The sequence below is a fragment of the Microcaecilia unicolor genome, chromosome 2 (genome assembly GCF_901765095.1).
Source record: "Microcaecilia unicolor chromosome 2, aMicUni1.1, whole genome shotgun sequence".
NCBI classification, from domain to species: Eukaryota; Metazoa; Chordata; class Amphibia; order Gymnophiona; family Siphonopidae; genus Microcaecilia; species Microcaecilia unicolor.
The window spans coordinates 127,697,403-127,720,632 of NC_044032.1; the positions used below are offsets into that span (position 1 = coordinate 127,697,403).

The window sequence follows — 23,230 nt, forward strand, 5'->3', positions numbered from 1 at the left end:
AAAGCTAGGTGCTCTGGAGAATAAAGCGAATGCTACATACCTGTAGAAGGTATTCTCCGAGGACAGCAGGCTGATTGTTCTCACTGATGGGTTGACGTCCACGGCAGCCCCCTCCATCGGAATCTTCACTAGCAAAGGCCTTTGCTAGTCCTCGCGCGCCCATGCGCACTGCGCATGCGCGGCCGTCTTCCCGCCCGAAACTGGCTCAAGCCGGCCAGTCCCATATGTAGCAATACAAATACAAGGGAAGACACAACTCCAAAGGGGAGGCGGGCGGGTTGGTGAGAACAATCAGCCTGCTGTCCTCGGAGAATACCTTCTACAGGTATGTAGCATTCGCTTTCTCCGAGGACAAGCAGGCTGCTTGTTCTCACTGATGGGGTATCCCTAGCCCCCAGGCTCACTCAAAACAACAACCATGGTCAATTGGGCCTCGCAACGGCGAGGACATAACTGAGATTGACCTAAAAAATTTACCAACTAACTGAGAGTGCAGCCTGGAACAGAACAAACAGGGCCCTCGGGGGGTGGAGTTGGATCCTAAAGCCCAACAGGTTCTGAAGAACTGACTGCCCGAACCGACTGTCGCGTCGGGTATCCTGCTGCAGGCAGTAATGAGATGTGAATGTGTGGACAGATGACCACGTCGCAGCTTTGCAAATCTCTTCAATGGTGGCTGACTTCAAGTGGGCTACCGACGCAGCCATGGCTCTAACATTATGAGCCGTGACATGATCCTCAAGAGCCAGCCCCGCCTGGGCGTAAGTGAAGGAAATGCAGTCTGCTAGCCAATTGGATATGGTGCGTTTCCCTACAGCCATTCCCCTCCTATTGGGATCAAAAGAAATAAACAATTGGGCAGACCGTCTGTGGGGCTGTGTCCGCTCCAGATAGAAGGCCAATGCTCTCTTGCAGTCCAATGTATGCAGCTGACGTTCAGCAGGGCAGGAATGGGGACGGGGAAAGAATGTTGGAAAGACAATTGACTGGTTCAGATGGAACTCCGACACAACCTTCGGCAGAAACTTAGGGTGAGTGCGGAGGACTACTCTGTTATGATGAAATTTGGTGTAAGGGGCCTGGGCTACCAGGGCCTGAGGCTCACTGACTCTATGAGCTGAAGTAACTGCCATCAAGAAAATGACCTTCCAGGTCAAGTACTTCAGATGGCAGGAATTCAGTGGCTCAAAAGGAGGTTTCATCAGCTGGGTGAGAACGACATTGAGATCCCATGACACTGTAGGAGGCTTGACAGGGGGCTTTGACAAAAGCAAACCTCTCATGAAGCGAACAACTAAAGGCTGTCCTGAGATCGGCTTACCTTCCACACGATAATGGTATTAACTGATCGCACTAAGGTGAACCCTTACAGAGTTGGTCTTGAGACCAGACTCAGACAAGTGCAGAAGGTATTCAAGCAGGGTCTGTGTAGGACAAGAGCGAGGATCTAGGGCCTTGCTGTCACACCAGACGGCAAACCTCCTCCATTGGAAGAAGTAACTCCTCTTAGTGGAATCTTTCCTGGAAGCAAGCAAGATGCGGGAGACACCCTCTGACAGACCCAAAGAGGCAAAGTCTACACCCTCAACATCCAGGCCATGAGAGCCAGAGACTGGAGGTTGGAATGCAGAAGCGCCCCTTCGTCCTGTGTGATGAGAGTTGGAAAACACTCCAATCTCCACGGTTCTTCGGAGGACAACTCCAGAAGAAGAGGGAACCAGATCTGACGCGGCCAAAAGGGAGCAATCAGAATCATGGTGCCTCGGTCTTGCTTGAGTTTCAACAAAGTCTTCCCCACCAGAGGTATGGGAGGATAAGCATATAGCAGACCCTCCCCCCAGTCCAGAAGGAAGGCATCCGATGCCAGCCTGCCGTGGGCCTGAAGCCTGGAACAGAACTGAGGGACTTTGTGGTTGGCTCGAGATGCAAAGAGATCTACCAAGGGGGTGCCCCACACCTGGAAGATCTGCCGCACTACACGGGAATTGAGCGACCACTCGTGAGGTTGCATAATCCTGCTCAACCTGTCGGCCAGACTGTTGCTTACGCCTGCCAGGTATGTGGCTTGGAGCACCATGCCGTGACGGCGAGCCCAGAGCCACATGCTGACGGCTTCCTGACACAGGGGGCGAGATCCGGTGCCCCCCTGCTTGTTGACGTAATACATGGCAACCTGGTTGTCTGTCTGAATTTGGATAATTTGGTGGGACAGCCGATCTCTGAAAGCCTTCAGAGCGTTCCAGATCGCTCGCAACTCCAGAAGATTGATCTGCAGATCGCGTTCCTGGAGGGACCAACTTCCTTGGGTGTGAAGCCCATCCACATGAGCTCCCCACCCCAGGAGAGACGCATCCGTTGTCAGCACTTTTTGTGGCTGAGGAATTTGGAAAGGACGTCCCAGAGTCAAATTGGACCAGATTGTCCACCAATACAGGGATTTGAGAAAACTCGTGGACAGGTGGATCACGTCTTCTAGACCCCCCAGCGGCCTGATACCACTGGGAGGCTAGGGTCCATTGAGCAGATCTCATGTGAAGGCGGGCCATGGGAGTCACATGAACTGTGGAGGCCATGTGGCCCAGCAATCTCAACATCTGCCGAGCTGTGATCTGCTGGGACACTCGCACCCGCGAGACGAGGGACAACAAGTTGTTGGCCCTTGTCTCTGGAAGGTAGGCGCGAGCCGTCCGAGAATCCAGCAGAGCTCCTATGAATTTGAGTTTCTGCACTGGGAGAAGATGGGACTTTGGATAATTTATCACAAACCCCAGTAGCTCCAGGAGGCGAATAGTCATCTGCATGGACTGCAGGGCTCCTGCCTCGGATGTGTTCTTCACCAGCCAATCATCGAGATATGGGAACACGTGCACCCCCAGCCTGCGAAGTGCCGCTGCTACCACAGCCAGGCACTTTGTGAACACCCTGGGCGCAGAGGCGAGCCCAAAGGGTAGCACACAGTACTGGAAGTGGCGTGTGCCCAATTGAAATCGCAGATACTGTCTGTGAGCTGGCAGTATCGGGATGTGTGTGTAGGCATCCTTCAAGTCCAGAGAGCATAGCCAATCGTTTGCTGAATCATGGGGAGAAGGGTGCCCAGGGAAAGCATCCTGAACTTTCTTTTACGAGATATTTGTTCAGGGCCCGTAGGTCTAGGATGGGACGCATCCCCCCTGTTTTCTTTTCCACAAGGAAGTACCTGGAATAGAATCCCAGCCCTTCTTGCCCGGATGGCACGGGCTCGACCGCATTGGCGCTGAGAAGGGCGGAGAGTTCCTCTGCAAGTACCTGCTTGTGCTGGAAGCTGTAAGACTGAGCTCCCGGTGAGCAATTTGGAGGCTTTGAGGCCAAATTGAGGGTGTATCCTTGCCGGACTATTTGAAGAACCCACTGGTCGGAGGTTATGAGAGGCCACCTTTGGTGAAAAGCTTTCAACCTCCCCCCGACCGGTAGGTCGCCCGGCACTGACACTTGGATGTCGGCTATGCTCTGCTGGAGCCAGTCAAAAGCTTGCCCCTTGCTTTTGCTGGGGAGCCGAGGGGCCTTGCTGAGGCGCACGCTGCTGACGAGAGCGAGCGCGCTGGGGCTTAGCCTGGGCCGCAGGCTGTCGAGAAGGAGGATTGTACCTACGCTTACCAGAAGAGTAGGGAACAGTCTTCCTTCCCCCGAAAAATCTTCTACCTGTAGAGGTAGATGCTGAAGGCTGCCGGCGGGAGAACTTGTCGAATGCGGTGTCCCGCTGGTGGAGAGACTCTACCACCTGTTCGACTTTCTCTCCAAAAATGTTGTCCGCACGGCAAGGCGAGTCCGCAATCCGCTGCTGGATTCTATTCTCCAGGTCGGCGGCACGCAGCCATGAGAGCCTGCGCATCACCACACCTTGAGCAGCGGCCCTGGACGCAACATCAAAGGTGTCATACACCCCTCTGGCCAGGAATTTTCTGCACGCCTTCAGCTGCCTGACCACCTCCTGAAAAGGCTTGGCTTGCTCAGGGGGGAGAGCATCAACCAAGCCCGCCAACTGCCCTCACATTATTCCGCATGTGTATGCTCGTGTAGAGCTGGTAAGACCTGGATCTTGGCCACGAGCATAGAAGAATGGTAGGCCTTCCTTCCAAAGGAGTCTAAGGTTCTAGGGTCTTTGCCCGGGGGCGCCGAAGCATGCTCCCTAGAACTCTAGCCTTCTTAGGGCCAAATCCACAACTCCAGAGTCGTGAGGCAACTGGTGCGCATCAGCTCTGGGTCCCCATGGATCCGGTACTGGGACTCTTGGGGATGTGGGGATTAGTTAATGGTTTTGTCCAGTTCCGCCAGCAATGTCTTCTTGAGGACATGGTGCATGGGTACTGTGGACGCTTCCTTAGGTGGAGAAGGATAGTCCAGGAGCTCAAACATTTCAGCCCTGGGCTCGTCCTCCACAACCACCGGGAAGGGGATGGCCGTAGACATCTCCCGGACAAAGGAAGCGAAAGACAGACTCTCAGGAGGGGAAAGTTGTCTTTCAGGAGAGGGAGTGGGATCAGAAGGAAGACCCTCAGACTCCTCGTCAGAGAAATATCTGGGGTCTTCTTCTTCCTCCCCACGAGGCCTCACCCTCGGTGTCAGACACAAGTTCACGAACCTGTGTCTGCAACCTCGCCCGGCTCGACTCGGTGGAACCACGTCCACGATGGGGGCGTCGAGAGGCAGACTCCCTCGCCCGCATCGGCGAAGCTCCCTCCGCCGACGTAGCCGGGAGCCCTTCCTGGGAGGTGGTCGCAGTAAGCACCGCACGCGGTACCAACGTCGGGGACCTCACCCCGGGCGATGGGCCAGCCGGCGCCATGCTCGACGGTACTGGAGGCGCAAGCACCGCCGGTACCGGAGGGTAGGGCGCAAACAGCTCTCCCAGGATCTCTGGGAGAACGGCCCGGAGGCTCTCGTTCAGAGCGGCTGCAGAGAAAGACATGGAGGTCGATGCAGGCGTCGACGTCAGAACCTGTTTCCGGGCGTGGAGGCTGTTCCGGGCTGTCCAGAGTGGAGCGCATCGACACCTCCTGAACAGAGGGTGAGCGGTCCCTCGGTGCCGATCCCTCGGCGACCCAGAGCTCTCGGTGCCGACGCGGGGAGGAGACCGGTGTCGATGCTTCTTCGACTTCTTCCGAAGCATGTCACCGGAGCTCCCCGGCACCGACGAGGAGGACGTAGAATCCAGCCGTCCGCCTTCCTCCGTGGGCCGACGTCGAAGGAGGTCGATCTCGGGGGGGCTGTACCGCAGGAGCCCTCAGGGTAGGGGGAGACCCACCCGAAGGCTCACCGCCACCAGCAGGGAATGGACAGCCCTCACCTGCACTCCTGACGATGCACCACCGTCCGACGACATCAGCAGATGAGGTCCCGGTACCACCGACGCCGATGCAGCTATCCGATGTCTCGGCGCCGATGCAGAGGGCCGATGCCTCGATGCACTCGATGCACCGGCGGCCGAGGATGAAGGTCTGGACGCTGACGACGTCGATGCACTCGATGAGCCCGGTGCCGATGTCAACGAAGAGCCCGAGAACAAAACGTTCCACTGGGCCAATCTCGCAACCTGAGTCCGCCTTTGTAACAGGGAACACAGGCTACAATTCTGAGGACGGTGCTCGGCCCCCAGACACTGAAGACACGAAGAGTGCCTATCAGTGAGCGAGATTACCCGGGCGCACTGGGTGCACTTCTTGAAGCCGCTGGAAGGCTTCGATGTCATGGGCGGAAAAATCACGCCGGCGAAATCAAAATCCGAAATGACAAATTTGAGCACCAAAACTTTGAGGGAGAAAAAATCTCGACCGAGGCCGAAAAGAGGCCTACCCCGACGACGAAAGAAAACTTACCGGGGCAAAGACTAGAAGTACGGGAAGGGGCAAACGAAACCCAAGGGGGTTTGCGGAGCACTTTCCGAACGAAAAGAAACTTTTCCGAAGAAAAAAACACGTCTATTTTACAACAGACGCGCGAGGTCGACTCTCCGGGGCTCGACACGGCAAAAACACAGCTGTACCGAGTGCGGACGAAAGAAGACTGGCCGGCTTGAGCCGGTTTCGGGCGGGAAGACGGCCGCGCATGCGCAGTGCGCATGGGCGCGCGAGGACTAGCAAAGGCCTTTGCTAGTGAAGATTCCGATGGAGGGGGCTGCCGTGGACGTCAACCCATCAGTGAGAACAAGCAGCCTGCTTGTCCTCGGAGAATCATTATAATACATTTGCATAGGTTTCTCGGTAGCTGCAAACGGCGTATGTTAGAGTCACAAAAAACCCCTTTGTCCATTACTCATTAAGTAACATTTGCTTTAGACTGGATACAACTGGTCTAAAGCAAATGTTGAAAGCTCAGTAAGCTTTGTGCACTGGGTCCTCAGTCCTTATACCAGGACTCATTCTCCGCTCCTTGACAAATAACACAGATATGTAGGAGCAAAACACAGACAAGAGAACGCTGCCAAGGGTGTCAATGTACCAGAATAACAATGTTATCAGCACAGATGTCATGGGCAAAACTGCACGTTGTTTATGAAACCCCGGCTCATTGTCAAGGTGACCCCTTCAACGTGGCACCAGTGAGATATTGTGGCTCTTGAAGTCACAAAATTTGGGATAAACAAAGATATTTTGTGCATCAACAATGCCAGAATATACGTCATTAGCCCAGCTTCTGCTCATGATTTCTGTATAAAAGAGGCTCATATCTAAGGCAAAAACCTGCTGCTGTTTTGCATGCCATCTGAAGTGTAGCCCCTGCTTTGCGTCTGACTGACCATCAGAGGAACACACTGCCATCTGCTGCAGGTCTCCCTTCAGGTTGTATAGTTGCCATGTATAGCTGTTTTATGAGTGTTGTGGGTTTACAGTAACTATATAGGAATTTGTGTGTGTTTACTTTGAGCTGTTTGTATGATATGACAGTCAAAGAGGATAATGAAGAGTACATACCACCATCACGGAGTACCGACTGCGGAGTACCCCAGGGTTCACCTCTCTCACCCATATTATTTAATCTGATGATGATCCCCCTTGCTCATGCCCTATACAAGCAAAATCTTAATCCTTTTCTGTATGCGGATGTCGTCACCATTTACATACCGTTCAACTCTAATTCAACAGAAATCACTGTTGCAATAAAGACTAGTTTAAGCTTAATGGATGCCTGGGCATCGGCATTCAAACTCAAACTCAACAAGGAAAAAACTCACTGCCTTATTCTCTCTTCTCACCACTAAACAAACCTCCCTTCATCCTTAAAAACCCCGGAACATACTCTCCCAATATAGGACAAACTGAAGATCCTTGGAATTACTATTGACACCAACCTAACCCTGGAGAGCCAAGCCTCTGCCACCACTAAGAAATGTTCCATGCAATGTGGAAACTCAAACGGATCAAACAATGCTTCTCAAGAGAAACTTTCCGTAACATAATTCAAACAATGGTACTATCCATGTGACTATTGACAGATCTTAAGGAAACTCCAGACCGCGCAGAACACGGCAGCCAGACTCATTTTCGGAATGACAAGATTTAAAAGTGCTAAACCCCTACGTGAAATACTGCACTGGCTACCAATCAAGGAACAAATAGCCTTCAAAATTTGCACTCTGGTCCATAAAATAATCCATAGTATGGCCCCAACCTACATGACCGAAGTTATCGACTTACCAACTAGAAACATCATCGAATATCAAGAACATTTCTAAACCTGCATTACCCAAACTGTAAAGGACTAAAATATAAATCAACATATGTATCCAGCTTTTCCTACATTTGCACCCAGCTCTGGAACGCATTACCTAGAAACAGAACTGTGAACACCCATCTAAAATTCCGAAAAGACCTCAAGACTCACCTCTTCCGGAAAGCCTACCCAGCAGACCCGAACTAATTCATGAACAATGCATCACATCTATCGAACTAAGAAATGAACAATACCCCTTCCAAATAATCATATTACTTCAAACTGTACAAATTTTACCACTCCAGTTATAATTAAGTGTACTTCTACCCTTATCCTACTTTGTATTGCTCACTAGAAGCTGTAGTCCCATCCACGGAGACTTATCAGCCTCACTGGGATTACTTCTCTCTATATGCTACTATACATTCGTCCCAGAGTTGTATTCTTTTTTCCGGCTTCCTTGCACCTACTGTTACTCATTTTCCACTCTGTATATATGGCATTCATCATTGGTCTAAAAAAACCTTGTAACATTTTTTGTATTTATTTTAATGATTACTTTGTCTATTTATTTATTTTTTTTACTTTTTATTAGTCCTTTGTTAAAATATGTACTTGACTTTCAAAATAATCCTTAAAGACAGATGTAAAACAGGAAAAGTCGAGGATTTAACTGACACCTGACGGTGGCCAAACCCTGTTCACTCCAACGGCTTTCATCAGGGGTTGTTCATCGACATTTGAAATAACAAAGGATGGTATCATTCATTAAATATCACATTTCATTTTGCTGTCAGGTGTCAGTTAAATACATAGCTGCCATTGCATTGTTAAAAAGAGTATGACTTTTGTGCCAAAAGTAAAAAAGAAAAAGGTATTTTAACAAAGGACTATTAAAAAGTAAAAAATAAATAGACAAAGTAATCATTAGAATAAAATATATAAAATGTTATGAGGTTTTTCAGACCAATAATGAATGCCACAACCCCAGTCAAAGACGTCGAAATCATAGTAAGCGTTTGAGTGTTTTGAGGTCTTTTCCTCGGTTTTTTTTTTTTTTTCAAAACTAGTACCATATATATTAGTACTGGACTCTTCATTATCCTCTTTATCTTGATTTTAGAGTCGTACTTTGTCTTCACTATTTCTTGTTACCGAGTATATGATAAGACTGTCATCGTTCCTGCACATCTTTTACCGCTTTTGCTGCTATTGTAAATAAATCTATTTTTATAATACTCTTGGATGTGGAGCTGCAAGGAAGTACATTTTAAGCTCTCAACATCCAGGCCATGAGAGCCAGAAACTGGAGGTTGGGATGCAGAAGAGATCCCTCGTTCTGCGTGATGAGGATTGAAAAACACTCCAATCTCCAAGATTCTTTGAAAGATAACTTCAGAAGAGGGAACCAGATCTGCCAGGGCCAGTAAGGAGCAATCAGGATTGTGGTCCAGTGGTCTTGCACGAGTTTTAGCAAAGCCTTCCTCACAAGAAATATGGGAGGATATGCATACAGAAGACCTGTCCCCAATGAAGGAGAAAGGAATCCGATGCTAGTCAGTTGGGGGCCTGGAGCTTACAACAGAACTGAGGGACTTTATGATTGAAATGAGTGGCAAAGAGATCCACCAAGGGGATGCCCCATGCTCGGAAGATTTTGCAGGCAACGCCCATGTTGAGAGACTACTCGTGCAGTTGCATGACCCTGCTTGGTCTGTCAGCCATGTTGTTGAATTTTCCTGCCAGATAAGTGGCCCTGAGGAGAATTCCATGGCAGGCTGCCCAGTGCCATACCCGGACTACCTCCTGACAGGCCCCTCTGCTTGTTGGTGTAGTACACTGTTACTTCATTGTCCGTTTGAATGAGTTTGATTATCCAGCCGATCTTTGAAAGCCTTTAGTGTGTTCCAGATTGCCTGTAGCTACAAAAAGGCTGATGTGAAATCTGTCTCCTGGGCTGACCAAGCATCCTGAGTGTGAAGTTTGTCTAAATGAGCACCTTCCAGGGCTAAGGAAATTTGGAACGGGAGTCCCCGAGTCAAACTGAATCGAATTGTCCACCAAAGCAAAGAATGAACCAGATTCGAGGACATCCTCCAGGTTTCCCGTGACTTGACACCACTGGGAAGCTATGGTCCACAGGGCAGTTCTCACGTGAAGACGTTTCATGTGTGTCACATGGACATGGAGGCCATGTGACCCAGCAACTGCAACATCTGTCGAGCTGTGACCTGCCGACTAGCTTGAACGTTAGAAGCAAGGGAGGCAAAGGCATCTGCCCGTATTACAGAAAGAAATGCCCGAGCCCACTGGGCATCTAGCAAGGCTCCAATGAATGACAATTGTTGAACAGATCAGATGGGATTTGGGGTAGTTTAAAATGAACCCTAGTAACTAACACCAGAACAGTCCTCAGCACAGACTCTTGAGCACCGTCCTTTGACATGCTCTTCATTAGCCAATTGTCCAGATAGGGGAACACATGAATTCCCAGTTTGCATAGCAACGCTGCGACTACTGCAGCACACTTGTTGAAGACCTTGGGAGTGAACGCAAAGCCAAAAGGCAACACGTGATACTGGAAATGATGCATTTCTCAGCTAAAACAGAAGATATCTCCTGTGAGCTGGAAGTATCAGCACAGTTTATATCTAGAGAGCATAGCCAATCGTTCTCCTGAATCATGGGGAGAAGGGTGCCCAGGGAAACCATCCTGAACTTTTCTCTGATGAGGAATTTGTTCAGGGCCCTTAGGACTAGGATGGGACTTATCCCCCCGTCTTCTTTTGCATAAGTACCTGGAATAGAATCACTTCCCTTTTCCCCCTGGTGGAATGGGTTCAATCACACGGACCTCTAGAAGGGCGGAGAGTTCCTCTGCAAGTACTTACTTGTGCTGAGAGCTTAAGTGATGTGCTCCTGGTGGGCAATCTGGTAGTCTCTGCTGTCAATGCAGGGTATAAATGACTATTTGAAAAACCCACCGGTCGGAGGTTACAAGGGGCCACCTTTCTTGATAAAACTTTAGCCTCCGCCTGACAGGCAAGTCGTCCAGAACGGTCACTTTTACTGCAGCTATGCTGTGCTGGAACCAGTCAGAAACTTGCCCACTGCTTTGACTGGGGAGCTGCCTGGGTCTTAGGCACACGCTGTTGACGAGAATGAGCGCACTGGGATTGAGCCTGCTGAGGTTGGTGAGAAATGGTGTACCTACACCTATGTGAGTAGTAAGTACACATCTTTGACTTGCTGAAAAGCCTCCTGGATGAGGACGCAGTTGCAGAAGGCACCCAGCAGGAGACAGTATTGATGTTTATCAGTGTGCTTCTTGAAAAGATCAGCAACCTCCTCCACCTTCCCTCCAAAAAGATTATTCCCTGCCCCCCTAGTGTCCATCAATCTCTGCTGGACCATGGTGTCCAAGCCAGAGATAAGCAGCCATGAGAGTCTGTGTATCACTATACTCTGAGCAGAGGTCCTGGACACCACATCAAAAGTGTTGTAGGTGCCCCTAGCCAAGAACATATGACATACCTTCCGCTGCTTGACCAGCTGGCGAACATTCAGCCTAATCTGGTGGGAGAGTGTCTGCCAATTCAGACATATCGAATATACAGGCTTGTGTAGAGCTGGTACAACTGAATACGGGAGATGAGCACAGAGGCCTGATACATCTTCCACCCAAAAGAATCCAAGGTTCTAGCTTCTCTGCCAGGGGGCGCCGAAGCACAGTCCCTAGAACTCCTGACTCTTTTGAGTGCGGATTCAACAACTAGGGAATGAGGTGGCAAATCCAGGGGAAGGCTGAATCCAGTACATAGTATCGATTTTTTTTTTTTAGGGAGGACAGGGACCAACAGAGGGGACTCTTAGCTCTTCACATGAACGTCCACATAAGATCTCTTGAAATGGGACAGTCACAGCCTCTCTAGGAGAAGACAGTCCAAGACATGTAGTCTCTTAGCTCTGGTCTCGTTCTCCACTTCTAAAGGAATTGGAATAGCAGCCGCCATTTCCTTGAGAAAAGATGGGAAGAAAAGGCTCTCAGGTGGAGACTTCCTCCTTTCCTGTGGAGGGGAGGGATCATCTGGGATGCCATAGGACTCCTCCTCTGAGAAGTACCGTGGTTCCTCATCTCTCAAGAGATAGAGATTTGGTACTACACTCAGATCAAAAAAAGGATATATTCTCTTAATACAGTAACATCGTCGGGTCACATTCAGCAGACTATCAAAACCTGTCGTTTCTTTCTCTATAACATCAGCAAAATCCGTCCCTTCATCTCCGAGCACTCTACCAAAACCCTTATCCACACTCTTAACACCTCCTGTCTTGATTATTGTAACCTACTACTCATCGGCCTCCCTCTTAGCCATCTCTCTCCTCTTCAATCAATCCAAAACTCTGCTGCGCGACTCATTTTCCGCCAAAGTTGCTATGCCCACATTAGCCCTCTCCTTAAGTCACTTCACTGGCTCCCTATCCGTTTCTGTATTCTACTCAAACTTCTCCTATTGACCTATAAGTGCATTCACTCTGCCGCTCCCCAGTACCTCTCCACTCTTGTCTCCCCCTACGTTCCCCCTCAAGTGCTTCGTTCTGTTGATAAGTCTCTCTTGTCCGTCCCTTTCTCCTCTACTGCTAATTCAAGACTCCGTTCCTTTTATCTCGCTGCACCTCACGCCTGGAATGGACTTCCCGAGCCTGTACATCTAGCCCCGTCTTTAGCCGTTTTCAAGTCCAAACTCAAAACTCACCTCTTTACCACTGCTTTTGACGCCTAACTCACTTACCCTGTCCTTTGTCCTCACCTCTTTATTCCCTTACCCTTAATTGTACTGTCTGTCTTATCTAGACTGTAAGCTCTTTGAGCAGGGACTGTCTTCTGTGTATGGTGTACAGCGCTGCGTATGCCTTGTAGCGCTATAGAAATGATAAGTAGATAGATAGATTAAATCAAGGACACTTAAAAATCAGAGTTTTAAAATACAATCAACCCACGATTTAACGGACTTCAGATTTAACAGACAAATTACCAATGTTTGGTTGCATGTATTATAAAGTCAGTGCCGACGTTAATTATTTGATGGTCATGGCCAAGATTTCAGAATTCAGAAGCAGAATTTCAAAACAAATAAAATTTATGGTATGTATGTCTAGTATATATTAATGCATGACATGTAATGTTCTCTCATATAGCTAAATTTGTGGGTTTAATGTGAAAATTAATTGCATTTTAAAATATATAAACAACCACAAAAATGCTCTAATCAGTGGTTTTAGCCCAGAACATCATATATATCAGGCTTGTTGGGGGGTGGGGGGAGCATAGATAACTATATATAACAATATATAACACATCAGTTACCATATATGTTCTTTACTATGCCACTGCTGTATATTATTGCAAACCTAATGTACTGCTTGTGTTGTTGTAGTATGTCAGTAATACAGTATTCTTGCTGTAGTTCTTGTAAGCCACATTGAACCTGCATCCAGTGGGAACATGTGAGCTATAAATGCTTGAAATAAATATATAATAAATTTAAATAAAGAAAATCTCAAAAGCCCGGGGCACCTACAAAGATGGTCTTCCCCTTAAGTAGGCTCTCATCATGGGTTTCAATAAAACCTCTGAAACAAACTGCAGTGCAAAACTCCTCCCTAATGGAGAAAAAAAAAACACTGCAGCAAAAAAAAAAAAAAAAAAAAAAGAGGAAAATCTTAAATAATCATGTGTTGGGTTAATACCACAACTACTGAAAAAGATAATCATCAACTAAGTAACAAGTGCACGGGAAAAATATAATCACTTAGCTTCTCCACCCGGCAACCTTTGGCGGATTATCCTGGATAATCCAACAACCAACACTAAACCGGGATGAGCTCTGATTATATCTGCTGTAACATCATGCCATTTCCTTGACAAAGGGTCCCCTCTGTTTCACTACTGCCTCAGGAGGAGTTAACCAGAAACGAAGAATATCTTTCAGTCACAAAGTAGTAGCAAAAAAATGGTGACAAAAATAAATGCTCTAATGGGGAGCCATCCCTTATTTTGATGTCACATCCATGACCAATCAAAACACAGTCTTTAGTGTAAATCCAATCAAATCACAGTTCTGTTGTTTCAATAGAATGCTTCCAATTCTAACTGTCCATTCCACCCTCTTGGAAACATACAGTAGTTTTCAACTGAAAAATCCACTTTTGTTCCTTTTGATGGAGGCAATGGGAAATATCTCCTCTATGCCCATTATCTAACAACTGTTCAATGACCATATATCGCAGCTGGTCAAAGAAATGCTACAAAAACACACAGTATTTCACCAAAGGCATGTGCATTTTTTCAGTATTAATACCATGTTTATGATCTATCATTCTGGTTTTTAACATGCGTTTAGTTTGACCAATATATTTCAATCCACATGAGCATGTTGTAAGATATATAACAGCCCTCAAAGTGCAATTAGTAGAACATCTGATGTAAATCCATTTCTTGTTAAAATCATCCCAAACTTTAGTAGTTTCCTCCATAACATCATAAACTACACAGTGGCCACATTTAGAGAGAACCGGATTTTGAATAGATCTAGTTGACCAAACATCTGTATGATACAAGAGGTCTGCAAAGTTAGCCTGTCTCAAATAGGCAATCATCCATTTCTTCTGAGCAAAGATCTCATGGGTTGATAAAATATTCCAATGTATCTGAACAATTTTAGCTATTTGTGGCGACAAGGAAGTGTACTGTAATATGAATGGAATATCCAAGACTGAAGATTTGTGCATTTTTTCTTCTAATGGAAATTCACGATTATTAAACAAAGCTCTTTTATAAACATGTTTTATCAATTTTTAGGATACCCAGTGCCTGCAGTTTATTTTTCAGTTGTGTGGCAGCTTCTTTATACTTGCTTGAATAATTACATATCCGCCTATAGCGCAAAAACTGAGCAAAAGGAAGGCAGTTTCTTGTATGATAGGGGTGCATACTATCAAATGCCAAAAGTGTGTTACTACCTGTACTTTTAGTGTAAATATCTGTTTCTAACCGACCATTCGCTTAGTTATTTTCACATCCAAAAAGCAAATTTCCAAAGGATGTACCACACACTGAAACTTTATAGTAGGATGACAATCATTTAAAGACGGCATGAAGTGATCCAAACACTCTTCACTAGCATACCATATCATGAATACATCATCAATAAAGATCCACCAACAAAAATCGTGTTTAAAAAGGGGAAGCTTGTAAATACTTTTTGATCTTCCAAATTGGCCATAAATAAATTGGCCACTGAAGGGGTAAACCGCCCCTATATCAAGCCCAGAAAGTTGTAAGTAAAGATCTCCATTAAACAAAAAAATGGTTATTTTGCAAAGCTAATTTAGCTAATTGAAGGAGAAAAGCTGTAGGTATTAACAGGTCATTGACATTGATTTTAAAATTTCTCAAGTACTTCTTCTTCTGAGGAACGGCTGTATATAATGATTGAACATCCATAGTTACCAATAAAACTGTAGTGGGGATTAAAGTTAACCCACGAATCTTGTTAAGAAAATAAGCTGTATCTTTCATATAATAAGTAGAAAGAACCAAAGGAGCCAGAAAACAGTCAACATATTTACAAGATCTTTCCAAAAGAGAATCTCGAGCTGATACAATGGGACGTCCTGGTGGGTGCACCAAAGTTTTATGAATTTTTGGAAGAAGATAGAAAATTGGTATCTTAGCCTGTTTATAATTCAAAAAAGCATATTCATTTTTAGTTAAGAAGCCCTGTTAAACAGCTTCTGATGTAATGTGTATCACCTGTTGGAGAAGATAGTCAGTAGGATCTGTAGATAATTTCCGATATAATTTAACATCAGTCAACTGATGATTTGCTTCATCTAGATAATCTTGTCTATGCAACAGGACAACTTCTGGATCATCAATGAATGGATAGCATTTCTTTCCTGAGCAGTTAAATTCTGATGAACATATGGGCGCACTTATTCTAGATCCTTTAAATCTCTGAGAACATGTCTATAAAAGGTATAACCGGATCCATAGGTCCTGGGGGAGACCATCTGCTTTTTTGACGGAAGTTTGAAAAAGTACTTATCAGCCTTGGAAAAATAAAGTTTCAACTGTAAAGTTCTGATAAACGTAGCTAAATCCACCCTTACTTGAAAAGAATCATGATAATTAGGTGGATATAAATGTTAGTCCTTTAGCCAAGACTTGCAATTGTATAGAAGGTATTTTCCTGATAAATTAATTGCAGGGAATCGACCCTCTGTCGTCTCATCTGTGTCTTGACTTGTTTGAACGTCACTGTGGGTGTCCCCCAGTTCTTCCCGAATCCCCTGCCTAAACTTCTTATTGTCCCTTGAATAATGGGCACCTTCGATTTTTCTCCTGTATCCTCTTCTCCATTCAAGGTACTGGAGTATAAAATCACCAAAAGTTTTTTTCAATGAAACCTGCTTAGGTTCTTGAGTTCTCATCCATGTATAAACATATCCATCTGAATCATTCTTATCTTGTGCTAATTTATTTTTATGTTTAACTGTCTGAAGGTCCCTAGTAAATTTATCCAATTTTATACTGAACTCCTCAAGGGACTTCTCAAAGCCCTCAATTGAAAATAGAGCTCTTTTTTCATTTTTCGATTACTGGTTTTTCAAATGCCATTTTCTGTTGTAATGTCTGAATCAATAATAACATGAGATCTAAAGAGCATTAGTTCAGAATACTATTCCAATTTTTTTTTATTTGCATGAAGTCTTTATTGACAGTTAATACAAGTATCATCAAGAAACATAAAACAAAGTGAACCGCACATTACAGTCCAGTCCATTGCAACAGAATTCACTGGAAAAGCTAAGCTGAGGTTTCCCCAACCTGTTAGGCAGCCAATACATTTTCTAAAATATTCACAATGAATGTACAGAAAAATCTGCAATATATTCTAATTTCTCACACATTTATTGTGGACACCCTGAAAAGCTGACTGGCTACAGAGCTACCTCAACAGATTTTGGATGCCCTCTTTTTACATTCTTTTAGATGTACTATATACACATGAACACTTAGGCGCAATTTACCTCAAGTAAAGGAAAGAGATCTTTATCCTCATCCTTCAGCATGTTCCATTTCTGAATGAGTGGAGGCATAAGCATCTGAATATATTCCTGTTAAAAGAAATAAACATATAAAATTAAGGAAAAAATCAATTTCCATTCAATACATTTATTACAGTGCTTTCCAAACTTGCATTCAATATGACCCCATTTTAATAATTAAAAAAAATTTGTGACCTCAAATGATCAAAACAAAATAGCAGACCTCCACTCCACTCATTTTTCCCCTCTCTCATCCAGTTACTCTGCCCCCCCCCCTCCACACTTACCCAAAGCATTAAGCAGCAGTGGTGGCAACCACAGCAGTCAGCACAGGGTCCAGTGCTTCAGTAGGCTAACATGAAGCCTACACAGCAGGCAAAAGCTGTGAACATTCATTCATTCACAGGCCCCATGCCAACTACGACTACTGGTCACAGTTGAGATCCAGAAGGTAGGACAGCAGCCCTGTTTTTGTGACCCCCTATCACTGATGTGACCCTATTTGGGGTCCTGACCCACAGTTTGGAAATCACTCATTTATTGCTACGTGTTCAGCACCATATTGAGGGAATATTTCATGCTATTTATCATTTTAACCAAATGTAAATGTGAAATGTAATGTGCAACAGGTGATGGCCTGTACTTTGGATATAAATTACTTCCAGGAAGTAGTTACAGGTAACAGTTTCCACATTTATAGAAAAATAAAACACTAAGGGTGTTACTATGGTGCGCTGACAGATTTAGCATTCGCTAAATGCCAAACAGCTCACTAATATGGGCTGCATGGCACTAATTTGTAAGTGCACCTTAGTGGAAGGACTCCTAAGTGACCAGCAAGGTAGACTGCCACTTATTGCTCCTGTTGGAAAGAAAATTACACAATGATTTAATAAGTTCCTAAAACAAAAATAAAATTTTAGAAAATAGCATCCATTCTCTTCTTGCATGCATTTCTGCTATGAATAGCTTTTTCATCCCTTTTCTAGCTCTCTGAATTGAATGCATAGCATTCCAGTCTTGCTAAGCTAATATGAAGAGCAGAAGTACCATGTTTAAATTTGTTGGGTTACAACCATTCCAGTGTCTCAAATTGCAAAAAAATAAAATAAAATAAAAAAATAACAAAAACAAAGAAACCCTCCCTCCATGTTCCTATAGCTCCCTGAAGTCTGAAAATTGTAGCCCTGGTGTTAATGGCACTGCTAACAGAACTGAAGCTTCTATTGCTACAATGGATTCACTGAAGATAAAGTGCTTCTGATTTGGCCTTTTGTGGATTCAGTTTCACATCTACTAGAAATTTCTCTGGTTGGGGTCTGTGGATCATCCTTTTAGCAGTCTACAATTTAATACTGGCACAAACTGTTTTTGTTTTGATAAGTCAAGAAGGGTATGTGTAGAGATTGATAATATGCTTAATATGCAACCACAAATCAACTTGTTAAGAAGTCTTTTTTCTTCTTGAAAAAATTGCGGTACATTAAGAAACATTTCATCACCTCTACCTTTAGATTCTTTAGTTCTTTCTAGGATCAATTATGGTTTGCACCAAATCTTCATTGCATAGGCTGCAGATAATATAGAATACAGCGGCCAAGCTGATTTATTCTCCAAATCGATTTGATTCAGTTGCACCATATTTGTTTGATATGCACTGGCTGCCAGTGGAGTTGAGGGTGAAGTTTAAACTTGGGATTCTTGTTTTTAGGATATTGCACGGTGAGCCCCCTTTACTATCTTGTAAAAATTGTTAATATTTCCATTGGTTATAAATCTGATTAAGAGGACACTGTTGTATGTCCCGTCTGCACGTAAAGCGAATGCTACATACCTGTAGAAGGTATTCTCCGAGGACAGCAGGCTGATTGTTCTCACTGATGGGTGACGTCCACGGCAGCCCCTCCAATCTGAAACTTCACTAGCAAAGGCCTTTGCTAGTCCTCGCGCGTCCATGCGCACCGCGTATGCGCGGCTGTCTTCCCGCCCGAACCGGCTCGTGTTCGTCAGTCCCATATGTAGCAAAAACAAAGCAAGGGAAGACACACAACTCCAAAGGGGAGGCGGGCGGGTTTGTGAGAACAATCAGCCTGCTGTCCTCGGAGAATACCTTCTACAGGTATGTAGCATTCGCTTTCTCCGAGGACAAGCAGGCTGCTTGTTCTCACTGATGGGGTATCCCTAGCCCCCAGGCTCACTCAAAACAACAACCATGGTCAATTGGGCCTCGCAACGGCGAGGACATAACTGAGATTGACCAAAAAAATTTACCAACTAACTGAGAGTGCAGCCTGAAACAGAAAAAACAGGGCCCTCGGGGGGTGGAGTTGGATCCTAAAGCCCGAACAGGTTCTGAAGCACTGACTGCCCGAACCGACTGTAACGTCGGGTATCCTGCTGCAGGCAGTAATGAGATGTGAATGTGTGGACAGATGACCACGTCGCAGTTTGCAAATCTCTTCAATAGTAGCTGACTTCAAGTGGGCTACCGACGCTGCCATGGCTCTAACATTATGAGCCATGACATGACCCTCAAGAGCCAGCCCCGCCTGGGCGTAAGTGAAGGAAATGCAATCTGCTAGCCAATTGGATATGGTGCGTTTTCCTACAGCCACGCCCCTCCTGTTGGGATCAAAAGAAACAAACAATTGGGCGGACCGTCTGTGGGGCTGTGTCCGCTCCAAATAGAAGGCCAATGCTCTCTTGCAGTCCAATGTGTGCAGCTGACTTTCAGCAGGGCAGGAATGAGGACAGGGGAAGAATGTTGGCAAGACAATTGACTGGTTCAGATGGAACTCCGACACAACCTTTGGCAAAAACTTAGGGTGAGTGCGGAGGACTACTCTGTTATGATGAAATTTGGTGTAAGGGGCCTGGGCTACCAGGGCCTGAAGCTCACTGACTCTACGAGCTGAAGTAACTGCCACCAAGAAAATGACCTTCCAGGTCAAGTACTTCAGATGGCAGGAATTCAGTGGCTCAAAAAGAGGTTTCATCAGCTGGGTGAGAACGACATTGAGATCCCATGACACTGTAGGAGGCTTGACAGGGGGCTTTGACAAAAGCAAACCTCTCATGAAGCGAACAACTAAAGGCTGTCCTGAGATCGGCTTACCTTCCACACGGTAATGGTATGCACTGATTGCACTAAGGTGAACCCTTACGGAGTTGGTCTTGAGACCAGACTCAGACAAGTGCAGACGGTATTCAAGCAGGGTCTGTGTAGGACAAGAGCGAGGATCTAGGGCCTTGCTGTCACACCAGACGGCAAACCTCCTCCATAGAAAGAAGTAACTCCTCTTAGTGGAATCTTTCCTGGAAGCAAGCAAGATGCGGGAGACACCCTCTGACAGACCCAAAGAGGCAAAGTCTACGCTCTCAACATCCAGGCCGTGAGAGCCAGGGACCGGAGGTTGGGATGCAGAAGCGCCCCTTCGTCCTGTGTGATGAGGGTCGGAAAACACTCCAATCTCCACGGTTCTTCGGAGGACAACTCCAGAAGAAGAGGGAACCAGATCTGACGCGGCCAAAAAGGAGCAATCAGAATCATGGTGCCTCGGTCCTGCTTGAGTTTCAACAAAGTCTTCCCCACCAGAGGTATGGGAGGATAAGCATACAGCAGACCCTCCCCCCAATCCAGGAGGAAGGCATCCGATGCCAGTCTGCTGTGGGCCTGAAGCCTGGAACAGAACTGAGGGACTTTGTGGTTGGCTTGAGATGCAAAGAGATCTACCAAGGGGGTGCCCCACACCTGGAAGATCTGTCGCACCACACGGGAATTGAGCGACCACTCGTGAGGTTGCATAATCCTGCTCAACCTGTCGGCCAGACTGTTGTTTACGCCTGCCAGATATGTGGCTTGGAGCACCATGCCGTGACGGCGAGCCCAGAGCCACATGCTGACGGCTTCCTGACACAGGGGGCGAGATCCGGTGCCCCCCTGCTTGTTGATGTAATACATGGCAACCTGGTTGTCTGTCCGAATTTGGATAATTTGGTGGGACAGCCGACCTCTGAAAGCCTTCAGAGCGTTCCAGATCGCTCGTAACTCCAGAAGATTGATCTGTAGATCGCATTCCTGGAGGGACCAGCTTCCTTGGGTGTGAAGCCCATCGACATGAGCTCCCCATCCCAGGAGAGACGCATCCGTGGTCAGCACTTTTTGTGGCTGAGGAATTTGGAAAGGACGTCCCAGAGTCAAATTGGACCAAATCGTCCACCAATACAGGGATTCGAGAAAACTCGTGGACAGGTGGATCACGTCCTCTAGATCCCCAGCAGCCTGAAACCACTGGGAAGCTAGGGTCCATTGAGCAGATCTCATGTGAAGACGGGCCATGGGAGTCAATGAACTGTGGAGGACATGTGGCCCAGCAATCTCAACATCTGCCGAGCTGTGATCTGCTGGGACGCTCGCACTCGCGAGACGAGGGACAACAAGTTGTTGGCTCTCGTCTCCGGGAGATAGGCGCGAGCTGTCCGAGAATCCAGCAGAGCTCCTATGAATTCGAGCTTCTGCACTGGGAGAAGATGGGACTTTGGGTAATTTATCACAAACCCCAGTAGCTCCAAGAGGCGAATAGTCATCTGCATGGACTGCAGGGCTCCTGCCTCGGATGTGTTCTTCACCAGCCAATCGTCGAGATATGGGAACACGTGCACCCCCAGCCTGCGAAGTGCCGCTGCTACTACAGCTAAGCACTTTGTGAACACCCTGGGCGCAGAGGCGAGCCCAAAGGGTAGCACACAGTACTGGAAATGACGTGTGCCCAGCTGAAATCGCAGATACTGTCTGTGAGCTGGCAGTATCGGGATGTGCGTGTAGGCGTCCTTCAAGTCCAGAGAGCATAGCCAATCGTTTTGCTGAATCATGGGGAGAAGGGTGCTCAGGGAAAGCATCCTGAACTTTTCTTTGACCAGATATTTGTTCAGGGCCCTTAGGTCTAGGATGGGACGCATCCCCCGTTTTCTTTTCCACAAGGAAGTACCTGGAATAGAATCCCAGCCCTTCTTGCCCGGATGGCACGGGCTCGACCGCATTGGCGCTGAGAAGGGCGGAGAGTTCCTCTGCAAGTACCTGCTTGTGCTGGAAGCTGTAAGACTGAGCTCCCGGTGGACAATTTGGAGGTTTTGAGGCCAAATTGAGGGTGTATCCTTGCCGGACTATTTGAAGAACCCACTGGTCGGAGGTTATGAGAGGCCACCTTTGGTGAAAAGCTTTCAACCTCCCTCCGACTGGCAGGTCGCCCGGAACTGACACTTGGATTGCGGCTATGCTCTGCTGGAGCCAGTCAAAAGCTCGCCCCTTGCTTTTGCTGGGGAGCCGAGGGGCCTTGCTGAGGCGCACGCTGCTGACGAGAGTGAGCGCGCTGGGGCTTAGCCTGGGCCACAGGCTGTCGAGAAGGAGGATTGTACCTTCCCTTGCCAGAAGAGTAGGGAACAGTCTTCCTTCCCCCGAAAAATCTTCTACCTGTAGAGGTAGATGCTGAAGGCTGCCGGCGGGAGAACTTGTCGAATGCGGTGTCCCGCTGGTGGAGCTGCTCTACCACCTGTTCGACCTTCTCTCCAAAAATGTTATCCGCACGGCAAGGCGAGTCCGCAATCCGCTGCTGGAGTCTATTCTCCAGGTCGGAGGCACGCAGCCATGAGAGCCTGCGCATCACCACACCTTGAGCAGCGGCCCTGGACGCAACATCAAAGGTGTCATACACCCCTCTGGCCAGGAATTTTCTGCACGCCTTCAGCTGCCTGACCACCTCCTGAAAAGGCTTGGCTTGCTCAGGGGGGAGCGCATCCACCAAGCCCGCCAACTGCCGCACATTGTTCCGCATGTGTATGCTCGTGTAGAGCTGGTAGGACTGAATTTTGGCCACGAGCATAGAAGAATGGTAGGCCTTCCTCCCAAAGGAGTCTAAGGTTCTAGAGTCTTTGCCCGGGGGCGCCGAAGCATGCTCCCTAGAACTCTTAGCCTTCTTTAGGGCCAAATCCACAACTCCAGAGTCATGAGGCAACTGGGTGCGCATCAGCTCTGGGTCCCCATGGATCAGGTACTGGGACTCGATCTTCTTGGGAATGTGGGGATTAGTTAGAGGCTTGGTCCAGTTCGCCAGCAATGTCTTTTTTAGGACATGATGCATGGGTACTGTGGACGCTTCCTTAGGTGGAGAAGGATAGTCCAAGAGCTCAAACATTTCAGCCCTGGGCTCGTCCTCCACAACCACCGGGAAGGGGATGGCCGTAGACATCTCCCGGACAAAGGAAGCGAAAGACAGACTCTTGGGAGGAGAAAGCTGTCTTTCAGGAGAGGGAGTGGGATCAGAAGGAAGACCCTCAGACTCCTCGTCAGAGAAATATCTGATGTCTTCCTCTTCTTCCCACGAGGCCTCACCCTCGGTGTCAGACACAAGTTCACAAACCTGTGTCTGCAACC

The 23,230-nt window shown here is 47.1% G+C and overlaps 1 protein-coding gene across 2 annotated transcripts in view; it reads right to left on the bottom strand.

Annotated features, from left to right (window-relative positions):
* Positions 1 to 23,230, bottom strand: part of TNPO1 (transportin 1) — a 541,716-nt gene that overhangs the window by 203,266 nt on the left and 315,220 nt on the right. For both annotated transcript variants that reach the window (XM_030193299.1, XM_030193300.1), the window contains exon 15: positions 16,783 to 16,869. In XM_030193299.1, coding sequence (XP_030049159.1) covers positions 16,783 to 16,869 — 87 coding nt within the window. The remainder of the gene's footprint in view (positions 1 to 16,782; positions 16,870 to 23,230) is intronic.